General features: G+C 49.0%; 1 protein-coding gene across 4 annotated transcripts in view; it reads left to right on the top strand.

Annotated features, from left to right (window-relative positions):
• The window catches only part of CES1 (carboxylesterase 1), a 30,129-nt gene extending 11,415 nt beyond the window's left edge, over positions 1-18,714 (top strand). For 2 of the 4 annotated variants that reach the window (XM_049622280.1, XM_049622279.1), the window contains exons 5-14: positions 1,119-1,272; positions 2,171-2,275; positions 3,256-3,360; positions 6,190-6,228; positions 10,420-10,560; positions 12,136-12,216; positions 12,462-12,609; positions 16,647-16,778; positions 17,985-18,057; positions 18,323-18,714. In XM_049622280.1, coding sequence (XP_049478237.1) covers positions 1,119-1,272; positions 2,171-2,275; positions 3,256-3,360; positions 6,190-6,228; positions 10,420-10,560; positions 12,136-12,216; positions 12,462-12,609; positions 16,647-16,778; positions 17,985-18,057; positions 18,323-18,506 — 1,162 coding nt within the window. In that variant the 3' untranslated portion in view covers positions 18,507-18,714. The remainder of the gene's footprint in view (positions 1-1,118; positions 1,273-2,170; positions 2,276-3,255; positions 3,361-6,189; positions 6,229-10,419; positions 10,561-12,135; positions 12,217-12,461; positions 12,610-16,646; positions 16,779-17,984; positions 18,058-18,322) is intronic. The other 2 variants (XM_049622281.1, XM_049622282.1) reach the window with 2 other exon arrangements.
• The last annotated feature ends 200 nt before the right edge of the window (positions 18,715-18,914 follow it).

Raw genomic sequence — 18,914 nt, 5'->3', positions numbered from 1 at the left:
CAGATGTGTAAGGCATTAACTAGTACCTGCACCTGCTGTCATCTCCACTGGACGTCTGAGGGGCCCCACACTCCACGGGGACACACGTAACCCTTGACCCCCACCGCTCCTTGCTCTGCACTTTCCTACTCTCCTGACAGTGCCTCCTGTTGGCTACTGGAAGCCCCTCCTTCCACCTGCTCCAGATAGAAGACTAGCGGGCACCCTTGACCTGTCTTCTTCTTACTCCCCACATCCAGTCGGGTCGGCAAATCCTCTCGGTTCCACCTTCGGAATATATTCAGGATCCAACCACTTCTCGCCTCCGCCCTTATGGCCCCTAACCAGCCCTCTGTGTCTCTCTCTTACTTAGATGATTGTAATAACCACCTACTTTTATAACCCTGCTGCTTGGATGCTTACGTCTAATCCAGACAGTAGCCAGAGCGATCATTGAAGACATAAATGGAACCTCGTTGTTGCCCTGAAATGGATTCCCACATTGCTAACAATGACATCAAAGGTCTTACCAAGGCCCACAGAGCCCTCTAGCTGCATGTCCGACACTCCTACTTTTGTCCACTGGACCCCAGGGCCTTTGCACTGGCTGTTTTCTCAGCCTGGCATTCCCCTTCTTTGGATACGTGCAAGGCTTATGCGCTCATCCGTTCAAGTATCTACTCAAACGCTACCACCTCAAAGAGGCCTTTCTTGATCATGTGACCTGAGATAGGACCCAGCTGCTCCACTCCTGCCTTTTCCCTCACCCTGTTTTATTTCTCCTGAGAATACTTTTACTATCTGACACCATATTCTGTATTTATCTGTTTGTGTGTGATCTGTAGCGGGAGCTCTGTATAATCAGAGATTTTGCCTGCTTCGTTGTCAGATGTGCTCCTAGCTCTTAGAACAGGGTTTTGCACAAAGTAGACACTCAGTAAATAGATCCCAGCTGAATGACTGTAGAGCCCTACAACAGAACAAGGCTACAGAAATGAAGACGGGAGACGACCCTTGTGTCAGGGTTGTGGAAGCCCAGTCTTTTACTAGAAGACTCACCTAGGGCCCCCAGCCCCATTTATGGTCCTGAGAGCCCTGCCATGAAGTCTGTGCTCCCGCCTCCACCCTGTTCTTAACAGCACAGGGGACGAACACAGCCGGGGAAACTGGGGTCAGTTGGACCAGGTGGCCGCACTTCGCTGGGTCCAGGAGAACATTGCCAGCTTTGGAGGGAACCCGGGTTCTGTCACTATCTTCGGAGAGTCAGCAGGAGGTATCAGCGTCTCTATTCTCGTAAGTGTTCCTGGCCTCGGTACGGCTACTGATGAGACTCCTTGGAGCCTTTTGCCCTGTTGGCACCTTTCCCTACGAGATCTGGATCTAGGGCTGCCCCTACTCTGCACGGCGTTAGATGGTGGGGAGGGCTAATGGTCAAACTCTCCTTGGCCCCCGGGAGGCTCAGAGCCTAGGCTAGTGTCCTGGGTCCTCGAGAGTCTCCAGCCCCAGCCACAGCGGCGACATTCCTCCTCTTCTAACGTGGCTGAGCTCCAGCTCTCTCTCTCCTTCCTACTCATCTTAGCATTAGGATTCACTGCGCTTCTCCCGGAAGGTAGGGGTGAGCATGGATTATGAATAAGAGTTGGACAGCGTCACTGTTCGGCCTGAAGCCAGGTCTGCCTGTCGGGGGATGTGAGCGCCCAGAGCAGGGCAGAGGTGGAGCCAGGATGGGGGTAGTGTGTGACCAGGGGAGGGGTGGTGGAAGTGGGGACGGGAAGGGAACTGCATGATACTGGAAGCTTAGGTTATTCCCAATTATATTATAAACATTATGATCACTTTTCTTAGGATAAATCCTGAGTAATGGAAATGGGGAATCAGAACTGTGTCTTTAAATAGTTCTGATTGTTTAGTTTAGATTGTTTAGATAGTTCTGATTGTTATGATCAGTGCGATCATAACACTTCCCCTTCTCCCCTCATTCTGTGCTGCTGGCTCTCTCCAGCTAAGGTTCTCTTGGAGAAACCAGTCCCAGGATCGGCCTGGGACCAGGCCTGGCCAGGCAAGGACCTGCTGTGTCTACTGAGTGCCAGGGTCTTCAAGGGAATGGGCCAGAGTAGAGCTGTGGATGGGATAGCTCTTGAAAAGCCCTCCACACAAGCAGAAACTCTCTTTCCGTCCACTCTCCTGCCAGGTGTTATCTCCACTGGCCAAGAACCTCTTCCACCGGGCCATCTCTGAGAGTGGCGTGGCCCTCACTGCTGCCCTGGTCAAGAAAGACATGAAGGATGCAGCTCAGGTGGGTCACCCTGGGTCACCTGACACCCTTTGCTCTGCTCCCCTGGAGTCTTCAGGGGACTTTCCTGCCAGGGCATCCAGAGTCACGAAACTGGAAGGGCGAGGAGACGTTGCAGCCAGCCTCCCAGTTTTACCACTGAGCAAACTGGGGCGGACAGTGGAAGCAGCTTGCCAGGGACCACGAGGGATCGGGGCAGAGCTGGGATTCGAGCACGTGGCTCTGGACTGCCAGCATGGTGCTCTGTCCACTGAGTACTCTTCCCAAAGTGTGCCAAGGCGGGCTGCCAGGCCACACAGTGGGCAGCGGACTGTCCCCACGTCTCGTCTCTCAGGGTCTCAGTTCTGGTGAACCCATTAGCCGGATGTGGGCCTGGAGTGGCTCCTCCTTAAGTGCCTCATGGCTGGGGTGGGTCTGGAGAATTTATTCATTCACTCATTCATTCATTCATCACATAATTTGGGGATAGCCAGACATCTAACAGCCACATGAATTTTGCATTGTAATGGAGGAGACAGATTAATGATTCCATAATCACACAGATTATAAAGTCTCAGCTGATAAGAGCAATAAAACAGAGGTGTCTGATGTCATAACGTAATCCAAAAGAAGCACCTAAGCTAGTGTGTAGGGTGTAAGGGCTTCCTGAAAAGACATCTGAAACCAGGCAGTGTGGTTCTGGATTCCATGCTCTTACAGCCTCCCCCCCCCCCCCCCCCCCGCCCCGATCCCCTGCCCTGCACTCCCTCCCTCTAGACGCTCAGCTTGGAGATCGTTACGCCCATTTTAACAGAGACAGGGGAATAAGGACAAAGCTTGTCTAATTGGCACGACGGGACCCAGGACCCCCACCTGCTGGTCTAGAGTATTCTCTGCTCCCCCACCGCTGTCTTTAAAAATGAAGGTCGGGGTAGAACAGCTCTTTATTGATGGAGGGAAGGGACATGGCTCTTGAATTCTGCTGTTCTTTGTGATCTCTGCAGCAAATTGCTTTCTTTGCTGGGTGTAAAACCACCACCTCGGCTGTCACTGTTCGCTGCCTGCGCCAGAAGACAGAAGAGGAGCTCTTGGAGATATCGCGGAAGATGGTAGGTGTATCCATTCTTGTGGCCACGCGAGCACCCCACCCAGGCTTCATTATTGCAGCAGTCCCCTTGACCTAGAAACCTGCCTGGGACAGTGTGTCTCCCCTGGGGAACAGTGTCAGCCTCTGGATATGAATGGGATTTTCTTTATTTGTTTTTTCTTTATTTAATTTGAGAGAGAGAGAGCGCGTGCAAGCTGGGGAGAGGGGCAGAGGGAGAGAGAGAGAATCTTAAGCAGGCCCCATGCTCATGCCGAGCCCAACTCGGGCTTGATCCCATGACCCTGGGATCATAACCTGAGCCAAAATCTAGAGTCAGATGCTCACTCGGCTGAGCCACACAGGCGCCCCTCTTTTTTTTCTTTTTTATTATGAAATATCTCAAACATTTGCAAAGTTGAAAAACAGCACAATGAACAAATTGTATCATAATCTCTCACCTCTATCAAAACTTACTATTTTCCCATTCTTGTTTCCAAATGTATTTTTAAGAAATTAAGCATTACATATTCCCAGAGATAACTACTGTTCTGAATTTTGAGGATGGGATATTAAGAACAAAGATTTTAGGGAAGGTTGGCACAATTTATCTTGCTTGATTTAGAAATTACCTAGGGGCGCCTGGGTGGCTCAGTCGGTTGAGTGTCCGACTTGAGCTCAGGTCACGATCTCGCGGTCCGCGAGTTCGAGCCCCGCGTCGGGCTCTGGGCTGACGGCTCAGAGCCTGGAGCCTGCTTCCGATTCTGTGTCTCCCTCTCTCTCTGCCCCTCCCCCGTTCATGCTCTGTCTCTCTCTGTCTCAAAAATAAATAAACGTTTAAAAAAAAATTAAAAAAAAAAAAGAGATTACCTCAATTATATCCCGGTGGTGGCCCAATTTTCTGGCTTTTCTGAGACTCTGCCTCCATTGTGATTCTAGAACAACCATCCATCCATCCATTCATCCATCATCTCATTTGTCTACTCATCCACCAGTCTGTCCAATTCATCAATGTTCTTTTATCAGTTTAATATCAGTCCATCCCTAACTTTCATTCATTTCAGTCACCTCTACATTATCCAACCAGCACGTATCTTCACTTACCATTCACATATCATCCCAAATCAATGATCCATCCCTCACCTAGTTGTTGTTGATCTACCCACCAATCCGTCCGATTCACCCTTACGCCATTGTATTGACCGACTCCATCCATCATCTACATCCATCCATCTATCTATCTGTCCATCCATCCGTCCCTCCCTCCATCCATCCTAGGTGTATGGAGAAGGGTAATTGGGTGGGTGTTGCAGACATTAATCAGATACAGTCCTTGCTTATGAGGATCTGTCCAAGGAGAAACACACTCATATACTTCATGGGTTAAGGGTGATGGGAGTATACAGAGAGGAAACATTCATAATAGTCAGTAGGGATGCTTCACAGAGGAGGGACATTTGAGGACTGATGGATGGCTATGACAGTGTCATCACAAGGACGCCCAGAAAATACAGCATGTAAGCCCAATGGGAACTATTCTGTCTGTGGGAGCAGGGTATGAATGTGAGCTAAGGTGTATCCTAAGCCCCTGGACTCTCATCTGAACCCTCAGCCTCTAAGGATATTCCCGGACCCCCCAGGGCCAGGCCTCTGGCCCTGGACTCTGTTTTATTTCCTGGCTTAACTCCAACGTCCAAAGCCTTGGGGCTTGGATCTTGGTTTCTCAGTCTCAAATAAGGTGATCAGTGCATTCAAAGAATAAAAACACAATTATTTCTGATTCCTGGAAAGAGGTAGGTTTATTTCAGCAATTCTCCATTGACTTAAGAAGACTCAGTTTATAAGGAGAGACTTGGTGATTTTGAGAAAACCCAGAGAAATTAACAGCCCATGTTATGTTTCTGAGTTGATATAGACTGTCTCCCCAAAACACACCCACACACTCCCCCCCCCCCCCACACACACACACACACAGGCACACAGACATACAACTCACTGACTGGTAGGGCTACAGCCCTAATAAAGAATACCTTACTGGTCACTTGCTACATTCTAGTGAGACCTGTTAGCTACAGTGTAGCAAATATACAGCAAAAAGGAGCATGGGTTGGGGTGAATTTCAGTGAGTTTGCTTAAGTCAAGACTTTCTTATACAAGAGGAGACTCCTCTCAAAATGCCTTGGGTGGAAAAAGAAATGTGTTGTAACAAAATCTTCATGAAACTAACTGAAAACTAAACCACAGTTGAGGAATACAAGGCTTCAGGCATGGCTGGATCCAGATGCACATATGATATTATTAAGAATATACCTGACCTATCATTCAGCTTTTTTTTTTTTTTCTCTCAGGCAAGTTTGTTCCCTGGGGAGGTTAAAGATAGCAACAGCATCTAGACTTACATTCCTATCCATTTAGAAACTTTCACAATAATTCCAGCAAAAACTTGGGGGGTAAAGTCTATTGGAGTAACATGGGCCTGTGCCCATACCTGAACTAATCTCTATGGTCAGGGAGATGGGGCACCCCAGGTCACATACAGATGCCTGGATTTATGGAGTGAGAGTGAGGAAGAGGGAGGTCCCCCAAAGGAATACTGGGGTCATGTTGCCTAGGGAAACAAGTAGGGGAAATGGATGGAGGGCAGGCACAAACAACAGACGTTTTCTCCAGCGCCTCCCTCCCCCATCCCACACCTACACCTGTGCCCCTGCCCAGGGGAGCCAGTGTCCTGCCCACTTCCTCTCAGTCCAGCCAAGGTGGCACCAGGAGGGAGAACCTGACACCTTTGGCTCACCTCTCATGGCTTTTGTGCTGGAAGCCTTCTCACCCACACCCTCTGCCTTTGTCTTCACAGAAATTTTTCAGTATTGATTTATATGGAGACCCCAGAGAGGTAAGGACTTTTGGTTTCTTGATTACAGGTTTCTTGACACCTTTAAGCTCTAGTCAAATAGGAATGAATGAACCCTCCCTTGTGGGCTCTTGGTAACTCCTCGTGTTTATGTTGCCGAGGCTCAGAGAGGGGCAGTGACCTGCCTGGATAATGCAGCCAGGCGGACTAGTCATGGGACTGGAACAGGTTTCCCTGATTCCCAATCCAGAGCTCCCAGTTACCAACTCTGTGTCCCTTGGCCCCAGCCTACTGCCCACTTCTCGTTTACATTTCCTGCTCCCAGAAATTCCCCTCAGGAGAGGGCTGGGACTAGAAACTTCCACCATGGGGTCGTGGAGCCAGCTGGATGAAGCGTTTCTTCAGGAGCCTTCACTGAGGAGCTCACGCCTTTCCCAGGAGGCTGCTGGGTTGATTAGCTGTCCAAGCTACACTGTTGGAGGGGCCGTCCGGAAGGGGCTGAGAATCTCAGTCCTGAGGATATACCACCCTCCTCCCAGCCACACCAGAACTCCATAGTAGCCTCCCCATCTCCTTCCTCCTCCCCTCCTACTTTCCAGCACGTTGACAGGTTCTGAGACATTATCTCTGCGACATTTACAGTCCTGTGCTCTCTGCTCTCTCTTGGGGATGGGCACCAGCACCTGCCTTCAAAGGTGTTGTGAGCATTCAGGGAGATTCGTTCATTCATTCAGCAAAGATTTAAGTAGCACTTACTGTGTGAAAGGACCTGATTTAGGAGCTGGGGAAACAGCAATAAAACAGGCAAAGCAGATACAATGCCCTTGGAGTGAGGGAAGAGTACAGTAACAGAAAAGGGTCCTTGTTATGGGGGGAAAGAAAGTGAGAAATGGGTATAGAGTTTGCTGTGGTTTGAATCTGCATAGCAGAGTTAGGGAAGTCTCAAGAAGAAGAAGGTGACATCTGGGTCAAGTTCTGGAGGCAGAGAGGAAGGCAGCTGTCAGGTAAACTGGAGGAAGAGTATCCTAGGCAGAGAGAACAGCAGCTGCAAAGGTCCTGAGGCAGGAGGCCTGTGTGGCTGGTGTGGAGGGGGTTGGAGGAGAGAACAGGCTTGAAGCTAGAAAGGAAAGGGAGGTGGGGGCGGTCCCTTTAAAGGAATTGGATTTTGATTTCAAGTGAGATGAGGAAGTGTTGGGAGCGGTTTGAACAGAGGAGTGAGTTGACCTTGGGTTTTACAAAAGGGCTCTTTGATTGCTGCATTGAAATTGAAGGTAGGGAAGGGTAGGCAGCCCCAGGAGACCGTATGGGAGGCCACTGAGCTGCAGTAGTCAAGGCCAGAGGTCATGGCAGCCTGGGCTGGGCCCGTAGCAGAGGGGGTGGTGAGACAGTGGGGTGGCATCTGGGTATTTTTGAAGTCGTGGCTGGTGGGATTTGCTAATGGACAGGATATGGGGCAGAAGAGAAAGAGGGGGGTGAAGCACGCCCCTAGGATTTTGACCCGAGCCTGGGAATGCCCGAGGCCCACACAGGGCAGCCACTGGGAAGCGATCGTGTTGTTCTTGGTGTCACTTGTCAGCCTCCGTGGGACACCACCTCCGTCAGATCATGGCCCCTCTGTCCCTCTCCTGGACTTTGATTATCTTCCACGTTTATTTCCCCCCACCCTCGTCCCCCAGTGCCGCAGACTGACCCTTGTAAACACAGGTCAGGGCATGTCACTTCCTTCTTAAAAGGCTGACCTTTCTTACGAGACGAACGCCCTCGCCCCCATGGAGTTATCCCTTCAGAACACGTCCATGTGACTGCCGTGTGCCAGGCATTGTGCAAAAAGTAGGCCGCAACATCCGACCCTCCCAGGCCGTGCCCGTTCTGGATTAGGCCTTGGGCGCCGGTCCCGCTGAGCCCCTTCTGTGGCTGCCAGAAATGGCCCGTCATCTCTTCATCGGCCCTTGCAGGGCAGATGCAGTTTCCTGGAGCCACAGGGGACTGTCCAACGCCGCCTGCCCTCCGGTGGGGGGAATCAGGCACATGGCGTGTGGAGCTGGAAATACGGCTCATGGGGCTGGCGAGGGCTCCGGAGCTTGGCCAGCGAGTTTTAGGAGTGATCTCTAACGTGTATCGAGCTGCCTCCGGGACCAGGTACTGTGCCGAGCATTCTGCACCGGTTCGGTCACTTAATCCCTATTCCAACCCGTCTCACAGATGACAAAACTAAAGCGCAAACAGATGAAATAACTTTCCCAAGTTACCAGCCAGTAGGTGGCAGAGCCAGGATTCAAGTCCCGATAATCTGGCTCCAAAACCCACATTCTTAATAACGACTGTGGCCAAATATGCATTATAACCATGCCCAGAGCCGGCTCCCCGGATGGTGACATGGGGGTCAGGTGCTGCTGCTGAATCTGTGCCCATGTAACTGATCTTCATCAAAGGTAAAACCTCAAATGGAGACATTTTTTTCAATACAATGCGAGCCCATCCCTGATGATTTTATTCATGCTTTTTCTCTCTAAGAAGGAATCGGGTCTCTGTTTAGGCACCTTGAGTGATGGGGGGCTCACTACCTCCTCGAAGCGAACTGTTTATCAATAGCAGCTTGTGTTTAATTAAATATAGACCGATAAGTACAATCGATTCTTATTAATTGTGAATTCTGTGTTTGTGAATTCATCTACTCTCTAAAATTAATGTGTGACCCCAAAACTGATACTCCTGACACTGCTTTTTTTAACGTTTATTTATTTTTGAGAGAGAGACAGAGCATGAACAAGGGAGGGGCAGAGAGAGAGGGAGACACAGAATCCGAAGCAGGCTCCAGGCTCTGAGCTGTCAGCACAGAGCCCGATACGGGGCTCGAACCCACGAACTGTGAGATCATGACCCGAGCCGAAGTTGGACGCTTAACCAATGGAGCCACCCAGGCGCCCTGATACTCCTGACACTTTTTACTGTCATTCATGCACATGGAGTGGTGAGAAGGCTGAGAGACCATGTATAGGCTCCCGTTCGAGATGCAGCAAAGCCTCTGGCTTCTTGTCTCATGTCTCATACTCTTAACACGTGTCCTTTCCACTGTCTACTCAGTGCCACGTTTTCCGCATTTTTGTGCTTTCTGTTGATGGTTTCACTGTGGCAAGTGGCCCCTCAGGCACTGTCCCGTGCTCCCGAGGGAGGGCTTGTTCCAGGCTGTGATGCGCCTTCGTGTGTTAGTTAGATCAGCTTCTTCCAGGGCGGCTGACTGTGCTGTGGGCTGTGAGTTCAGCGGCAAGGGATCAATAGGGCAGCCCATCCAGGAACAGGAAGGGGCAACTTGCCGATCTGTCTGTGAGGCGGCTTGGGAAAGCGCTAAAATAACATCTAGTATGTGATGAAAGCTGTGGGAAATCGGGCACATCCGTGGTTTTGTGAGATGACCATGGATACGAAAGCATAACAACCCTGCCGTGAGGCTGAAGGCGAGGAAGTTCCAGGCATGTTCCCGAGGGCCCAGGAAGATGGTGAGGCCTCAGCTGGTTTTATTATAAATAAATACTACATACAATTAGTTATTTGTAAGCAACGCATATTCCATCAAGGTGTCTTTAAGCACACGGAAAACAGAGTTGATGAAAATGTGACCAGATAGTTGCAGGAACCTGACGTCGTATTTCCCCATGAGCAGTGGCCCCGCATTTGCTAGTTCAGAGCCCACGGTGCCTTTAGAGAACCGAACAGCCACGGATAACAGAATTGACTCTAGAGACCCACATAGGCAAATGTAAACTGCAAATTGAGAGATATAAATTTTTACATATACGTGCGGTGTATATATATGTGTGTGTATATATATATGTATATATTTTATGTATTTATATAAAGTTATATAAAATGTATATGTTTATAGATTTTAATACTAAAATATATTTGCATATTTATATATTTATATATTTAATATATTTATATTTAATAAATTTAATGTATGCTTATATGTACATAAATGTATGGACATATGTAGAGATATGTATACATGTATTTCAGTTTGAGTGATTTTTGCCCCCCTCAGACTTCCCACTGCTAGTTCTGCCTCTGGGGTCGCATGCACTTGGCCCTGTTTGGAGGAGCCTGAGTTCTGTGGCCACCGCCTGTGGCCGTGCAAGTGTGGGGTGCTGGCCCCCTGCTCTGACAGGTGGAGAGGGGGATATGCGTGTGGCCTTGAGAGCAGAAGCCCAGACACCATGATGCCCTCCTTCCCAGAGCCATCCCTTCCTGCCCATCGTGGTGGACGGAGTACTGTTACCAAAGATGCCTGAAGAGATTCTGGCAGAAAAGAAATTCAACTTTGTTCCCTATATCATCGGAATCAACAAGCATGAGTTTGGTTGGCTTCTTCCAAAGGTGAGAATGTGGGGTCCCCTTAGGCTCCCCTCCCCCACCCATCACATCACCCCTCCCATCTCTGCTCACAGAGGCTCCTCCTTCTCGAGGCCCCCCTCTGAATCCAGGGCAGCTGTCCCCTTCACATTTCCATGGGGGGGCATTGACATTTCCGTGGGGAAACTTCTCCAGGATGGCCCCACTGCCACCTGGGGACCCCTCTCCCCAAGCAGTCTGACTGTCTTCCAATCTAAGAATCCCACAATGTGGGTGCCGGGGGAGTCTGTAGGGATAATCACTGAGCAGATGGGCAGACCGAGACTGGGAGAGGGACGGACTCCCAGTTAAGGAGTGAGGCCTGAGCCCCTGCGGCCCGTCCACCTGGGCTGGTGCTCTCCCTGTCCCTCCATAAATCCCGCACCTGCTCTTTCTTGGTCATCTAACTGGGGGAGTCAGTGGAGCTTTCTCCCTCTGGGGTGAAAGTTCGAAAAATCAGAAGTGCTCTCCCTCTGTCAGAAAAAAACACAGCCAATGCCAGGTAAAGCGGTGAGGACCGTCTTATTTAGTTCTGCCCCCGCAGCAGGGAGGAGAGACCAGCGTGAGCTGAACTCAGGTCCCTGCAACAAAAGGCTGGAGCCTGGTTAAAGGCCTGAATGTGCCAAGGAAAGACACTGTGGGGGTGTGACAGGGGCACGGAGGGCGGGGGAGTCTGTCCACGGGACTAGGCCACCTCGATTTGTTAAGTGCTGTTTTTCCAGAAACAAATTTCTGTCTCTTTGTCCAGAGGCAGTGGTGTGCAGGCTGCAGCAGGGTGCCCACCAGAGTCACAGGGACTGAGAGGGAGAAAGGAGACTTAGGGGCTGAATGTCTGCATTTCAAAAGGTGGCCCTAAGGTCCTAGAGGAAACAGTTTTGGGTGGTAGATTTACATCTCAAAGGGCAGAGAAAGAATTGTAATTGCAAGCTTTCTAAAGTAGCTGCTCTAAAAGGGGGTTCAGGGACCTATCAACCTATCACCAGGTTTGGGCCAGAATAAATAATAAATTCCCCTGGTGTCCAGGGGCTCATTAAGGGGAACTGGGATAATCCTAGGGACAAAATCTTAAGCTCTGGCAGTCAAGCCAGAGTTTGGTCAAGTTCTACAGTGCAGAGGTTTGGATGGAGCACAGAAATTTCAGAGGTCACTGACGGACCAAAGCCATAATGGCAGGATTTGATGCTTCCTTGGTCATCTGAGACAGTGAGGGTATTTGTGAGGTCGGTGTTCTTTGTCTCAGAGCCCTCTACTTCAACACCAGCCAGGCATAAATCTCTCCTGTGTGTCTCCATGTCCAGGGTGGGGATTCTTGCTTATGATTGACACACACACACACACACACACACACAGTGCAAGGCCCTGGGACAGCTTCTCTTCACATTTACTTTATCCTTTTGCACCTGCTTGGATATAATAAGCTTGTTTGTCTCATTGATTTTACCCAACTGATCAAGGACCCATGTCTGTCAAGTCATGACAAAGTGACCTTTGGTTGGTTGGTGAGTGTGGTTCTTTGTGCTAATTCTTGATGATCCACACTTGTGTCACTTGTTTTAACAGCTGATGGGTTACCCACTCTCTGAAGGCAAGCTGGACCAGAAGACAGCCATGTCACTCCTGTGGAAGTCTTACCCGCTTATTGTAAGAGTCTGGGGAACCATGGGAACTGGCTGAGACCCAAGGAGGGGCAGAGGCTTGCCCCAAATAGCTGAACAATTCAATGGCAGAATGCAGACTGGGGCTGGAGGGTTCTGTCCCCACTTTTCTGCCTTTCCCACCTCACCACGCAGGGTAGTGCTGGAGAGATTTACCACTAATGCAAGCCATTCTCTGTGTCATTCACTGGGGTGGGGGCCGGGGCCACTTTTACTTGTGCTCCATTTCAGGGCATCCCTGAGGAATTGATTCCACTGGCCACTGAGAAGTATTTAGAAGGGACAGATGACCCTGTCAAAAAGAAAGACCTGTTCTTGGACGCAATTGGAGATGTGATGTTTGGTGTCCCATCTGTGACTGTGGCCCGTTACCACAGAGGTGAGTCCCACAGGTTGGGCAGGAGAGGGACACTGAACCCACCAGCTTCACTGTCGGTCCTACTCACTTCTCAGCATAGACAGATATGTGGAAACCACCAATGGTCAAGCCTCCAAGGCCAATTCCATATGCCCGGGGGGTGGAACACTGTCTAACTTTGGGTCTGCCAGAAGCCAACTCTGAGAAAAGAATCTGAATGCAAGTAGCTTATTGGGAGGTGACCCCAGATCTGCTGGTGTTTACCAGCAGAAGAATGGAGATGTGGCCCTGAAAGGAGAAGGAAACCAATCAGACTTCCCTGGACACCTGGAGCTATCGTGTCTCCAGTCACGTCTCAGGGCTATTCCGTGTGAGTGGCAAGGGGCAGAGGTATTTATTCTTTCACTCTCATGAGCCATGAGTTGAAGGCTGTTCCCAAGGGGCTGGTAATTCCCTGGAGCTCTCACCTGCCTTACATATGGGCAGTGTGGTCTCTTGGTGGCCAAAGGGACGCCGGAGGTGGGAGTCAGCCTGGCACATCCAGAAGTTGGATATGTGGTGAGGCACCAGCAGCACCTGCCACAGGGACCCCTCCCCTGAAGTTACAGTGGTCTGTGGGGCCAGAGGGCAGGTCTTAGAAGATATGCCTTGGTCAGAGCTAGCTGCAAACTGGTTTGTTAACTGGTAGAGCTGGGGGTAGACTGAAGCCAAGCATATAATCAGGAGGCTTGTCTAGGACCAAAAGACAAACAAAGCAATACAAACAAACAAACCCAAAACAACAACAACAACAAAACAAAAGAAAACCAAACCAAAATAAAACAAAAGAAATGAGCAGTGGGAGGTGTGGGGGCAGGTGTTCCAGAGACTGTCCATGTACACAGCTGGCTTCTGTCCATCCCGATGTGTGCTGACTCTACCACAGGACCTTCCTGCACTGATCCAAGGCTGTGAGGTGGATCCAGGGTTGGATAAGCTCATCTAGAAAGGATGCATCCCTTCTGGGCATCTTTACGAGGTCCTCATAGGACCCTTCCTTCACCTAGTCTGCAAGCCAGGAAATGGTTCTCTATCTAACCATGCCGGAGGGGTTTTAAAATTCAGGACTTTCTGTGCATGATAAAAAAGCAGCTAGAGCTGACCTACCCTGTCCCCAAGCCCTTGGTATAGTGATGTGCAGAAGCCAGTTACTGTTTCTTCCTCCCGGGGGTCCTGATGAAACGCTTCAGCCAGGGGCCGCCTGGGGTCAAATTTGCTCTTTCATAACCTTGGTCTTGCCTCTGGATACATGGCATCTTCTTCTGCTTCGTCTGCTGGTCCCAGCTATACTGGACTTGTGTTTTTTATCTGGTATCCTATGACTTTGAATTCGGGGTCTTCTTGCCAGGACCACACAGATTTTTGTCAACGTTATTCTCTCATTTTGTATTTGTCTCGATCTCTTTTTGATAAACAGAAAGTTTTCCAAATATAAAATTAATATCCTACACGTGTGGAAAATTTTTAAGATATGGAAACACATGAAGAAGGAAATTAGATATTACTCTAAATTCCTCCACCTAGAAACATCTGCTATACGTTCTCTTTTAAATTTTTTTTTAACATTTATTTTTATTTTGAGACAGAGAGAGACAGAGCAGAGCAGGGAGGGGCAGAGAGAGGGAGACACAGAATCTGAAGCAGGCTCCAGGCTCTGAGCTACCAGCACAGAGCCCGACACAGGGCTCGAACTCACAGACCTTGAGATCGTGACCTGAGCCAACGTTGGACACCCAACTGACTGAGCCACCTAGGCTCCCCTGCTATACATTTTTGATATATCTTCTTTGAATAATCTTTCCATGTCTTACATATAATTTAGAAATTAATTTGATATCGTATGCCATATTTTTGTTCATAGAACACTATTTTGTGTTCAAAAACAACCACTATTTCATGGAATGATGCATCAAAATTTACTTTAGTATCCCTGTCTCATTGGATATTTAGTCTGGCTGCTTATATTTCGATGCAGGAAAAATATATTATGCTAAACCTTTAAAGTCAGACTTTAACCAAGTCTCTAATAATTTTCTTAGGATTGGTTATTAGAAGTGAAGTTCCCAAGTGGGGCCGTTAGAGCATTTTAAAGTTCTTGATACATGGTGTGAAATTGCCTTCCAGTGCATGCCTGGGATTTCTTAATTCTCTCGCTTGTAAAACTCAGATTAAAAAATAAAGACAATGCTGCCAATTTCACAAGCTCTTCCTTAAAAAAAAAAAAAAAAGGGCCATCCCCATGCTTTAATGGCAAACTTAGATTACAAAATCTGTCCTTTCTGCTCCTCCTATTCTTCTCTGCTATTGTCCTATTATCCTAATCTGTGCCCTACTTTCCTTTGAAAACATGTGTTGTGCTTGTAGGAATTTTATACCTCCTCTTGGTTTTAGGCAGAAAGTTAAAAGAGAGAGAGAGAATTCTCTTTTGTGCCGCATGCTGGCTGCCCCAAAGGAGTTCTCTCATTCACAGAAGGTCTTCCCTCTGTGGCAAAGAGCTCCTTTCTAAAACTCCCGAGTGGTGGAGGGACGTTACAGCCCCTTCCCTCAGTGAGTTCTGCTTGACCTTGAAGCAGCTGTTTAATATGTGGATTTAAAAACCACAGAAGGGTTCCTTCTTCCAGACAACACCTCTGGCTAAATCAAGGGTGCACTGTTGGGGGGTCGAGGAGGCATTCCAATAAATTATTCTACCTCCTCATGTGGGGATGGCATATAACGTTAAATCATTTGGGGACAAATATTTAATGATATGGAGAAATGATTTTAGTATATTACAAAATGACATATACACATCATCCCATTTGTATATGCATAGAAAGATATATGCTAAAATATTAACAGAGGTGTCTTCAAGTGGTGCTAGGATTATAAGTGATCCTTTTGGTCATTTTCCTTTTTTCTGCACTTTCCAAGTTTGTTTTGGCACCCAAAGGGGAAAAAAGCTGTATCATTTCTCCTCCAGCCAGACTAGGGACCCAACCCTTCCCCATCAGTCATTCTGCTGTGGACATTGGGGTCCATGCAAAGTGCTAGTTCCAGGCACCACCCTAGACTGGTGGCCCCCAACTTAGCCCTGAAGGGGCAGGCAGAGTGGACAGCTCTGGATAAAGCTATCTGAGGGAAAATCGACACCTCCTGGGGGCTTGGAGAGGGGGTGCTGAGAGTGGGGGCTGGGAAAGCAGGAGAAAGGCACCGTTGTCCTCCCTCAGAGCCCTCTTTCTCTCTTCTGTCACCACCCCGGGCGCAGCAGGAAGCAAGATATGAGGTGACGAGGTGATGGATCAATAGAAAATGCTGAGTTTTCGGCTTCCTCAGATACAAGAGACAGATTATGCCCTTCCCCCATGTTTGTATAAATATCTGAGCTGTCAAGCCAGCAACTAGGATTTGCTTCCCTCTTCCCTAGGAATTAGCTGACAAGCACACTGGAAACTCTCCAAACTGGGTAGAATAAAAGGCACCTGTTGGGCTGCAGATAGTCTCCAAAGGGATCAAAACCAGCCCGTTTTTCAATGAAATACAGTAGCGTAAACAGTGTGTATAGAGATGTTCTTGCGTGTGAACCCATCAGTAGGCAACAGGATCTGTGTGTAATTGGCCCAAGGCCCCTATAATGATACTATTTTGAATGGATTTACTCAGAATTTCAACATTTCATTCATTCAGTCTTCATTCATTGATTCATTCAACAAATATCTGACGTAAAGCCAGTTTATCACCAGTTTATCACCAGTTGATCACCGCCAATATCACCTCCTCCAACTGTGCATCTTTAAGCAAATCGCAGAGCTTTCCCAAAGCTTTGTTTCTGTGTTGTGCTGGTAACCAAGGGTTTTCTGTAGGGCCACACAATGTCCAGTACACAGTTGGCTCTCACGATGGGCAGCTATTAACGTTGCTGCTGTTGTGTACCTAGGACCCAGGTGTGCCACCAATTCCCGGAGCGCTCAGGGCCCCCTTGGTGCCATCCAGGTGCGCATCTGGGGAAATGAACTGTGCACGAATCCATGTCTTTACAGATGCCGGAGCCCCCACGTACATGTATGAGTTCCAGTATCATCCAAGCTTCTCATCAGACATGAAACCCAAGACGTTGATAGGGGACCACGGCGATGAGCTGTTCTCAGTCTTCGGGGCACCATTTTTAAAAGGTGATGGCCTTTCGGTGATGACAAATTTGGAGTTAGAAGATCTGGGTTTAAGTCTCAGTTTGGTGGCCATGGGTCAAGTTCCCCCTTGTCTCTTGACCTTACTTACCCAAATACATCGGAGCAGGGCTGAACTATGAAAATTTCCAACCTTTCTCCTACCCTGACACATCTGATGGAGAAGGTATATCCAAGTGCCCCCATCATACTCTAAGAATTCAGGCCTGGGTATCAATAAGCCACATGGCAGGTCATCTGCTCAAGCGCTAGAGGGCCCTGCTCTAGCCCTCACCATGCAGGGCCCTGCTCAAGCACTAGAATGTCACCACTCACTTCCCACTGTGAGTGAGGGTAAGGTTAGAATTGGTGTTGACCTTGAATCGGGGCTAATGTGCACATGTGTGTCTGTCTGTCCAACCATCTACCCACCTAAAATTCCTAACTTTCTCAACTTAATATATTTAATAATATATACAATACTTTATTATTTTTTAATGTTTATTTTTTCAGAGAGAGAGAGAGAGACAGCGTGCAAGTGAGTGAGGGAGGGGCAGACAGAGAGGGAGACACAGAATTCGAAGCAGGCTCCAGGCTCTGAGCTGTCAGCACAGACAAGCTGAGAGATCATGACTCAAGCCACAGTTGGACGCTTAACCGACTGAGCTCCCCAGGCACCTAGATAATATAATACTTTAAAGAAGACCTTTCACAAATATCTCCAATGCCTTCACTATCACCAGTTACAGATGACTTGCGTGTGACCCACCTCAGGCTGTTTGTGGCCGACACAGCAGTGCCTCTGGGCATTTCCTGCTTGGCTGATTCATTAGGGCCACTGCACATCAATGATATTTCAGGTTTTATGAGAACGTGGGTGGGTGAAGGAGAGCGAGCAAAGGCCCAGATGGGAGCAGTCCCAAGGTGGGGTCTCTGTAGTGAACATTCTGGGTGTAGCCCTGGAGACCTTGATAGGTGCGGAGAGGCGTGGCTGTCTAGGCACTGAGGAGACTGCAGCCACCCCCGAGTCCCTCATCAGCAACGCCCAAGCTTAGAGTGCACACAAATTACCCAGATCTTCTTGAAATGCAGATTTTGACACAGTCGGTCTGAAGCAAGGGCTCAAATTCTGAGTTTCTAACAAGCTGTCCCGTGCTCCTGGCCATAAACCACACTTTGAGTAGCAAAGGCTTTTTTTCTTCTTCCCCACAGGAGGTGCTTCAGAAGAGGAGATCAGACTCAGCAAGATGATGATGAAATTTTGGGCCAATTTTGCTCGGAGTGGGTGAGGCTGGTGACAGAGATGGAGCAGGGTTGGGACAGGCGGGGAAAGGTTTACTGGGAAAGGTAGTTCCCAGCCCTGTAACCCTGACAAGGAGCAGCGAGAGTTCTCTAAAAGTGGACAGGCTGCCTAGGATTCGGTGAGCTCCCTGCCTCTGGAGGTGAAGGAGCCTCCTGGGGGAAATGAAACCAAGAAGTCCTGCAAATCTCAAAGTGTTGTTGGGTCCCCACAGTCACTTTGGGCAATTCTCATTTGATTCTGTTCCTAGGAACCCCAATGGGGAAGGACTGCCCTCTTGGCCGGCATATGACCAGAAGGAAGGGTATCTGCAGATTGGAGCCACCACTCAGCCAGCCCAGAAGCTGAAAGACAAGGAAGTGGCTTTCTGGACCGAGCTCCTGGCCAAGGGGGCAGCAAAAAAGCCACCCCACAAAGAGCACGTTGAGCTGTGAATGGGTGGCCTGGCTGGCCATGGGCCCTGGGGGAGCCCAGACTGGGGTAGTCTATAGAAGGTGTTTATGAGCCAAAGACGGATCTTATTGGAGGAGGCTGGGAATATATCTGGTGGGGGAGGGCAAAGGCCGGGGAAGAGGAATTGTGGCCAATTTAGGGAATAAATGTTCTCTCGGAGACCACGTCAGTGTCTGTGTCTTGGGCTCAGGGAAAGAAGATGAACAGGATGGGCATGATTGTCTGGAAGGTGCCTCCGGTGGGGATGGCTTGGCCCCAGGAGCTGCCAAGGATAATTGTGCATCTGCCCCATGTCTCTGGGCTCTCAACAACTTCCAGCAACAGGATGTGGGGTGGCCAGAACGTAATGTCTCTCTTGTCCATGTGGAGCCACCAGTCTACATATGTAC

Source organism: Panthera uncia, assembly GCF_023721935.1.
Source record: "Panthera uncia isolate 11264 chromosome E2 unlocalized genomic scaffold, Puncia_PCG_1.0 HiC_scaffold_19, whole genome shotgun sequence".
In the NCBI taxonomy this organism is placed as follows: domain Eukaryota; kingdom Metazoa; phylum Chordata; class Mammalia; order Carnivora; family Felidae; genus Panthera; species Panthera uncia.
Note: the sequence above shows the minus strand (reverse complement) of the source record. Positions and strands in the feature narration are given on the sequence as shown.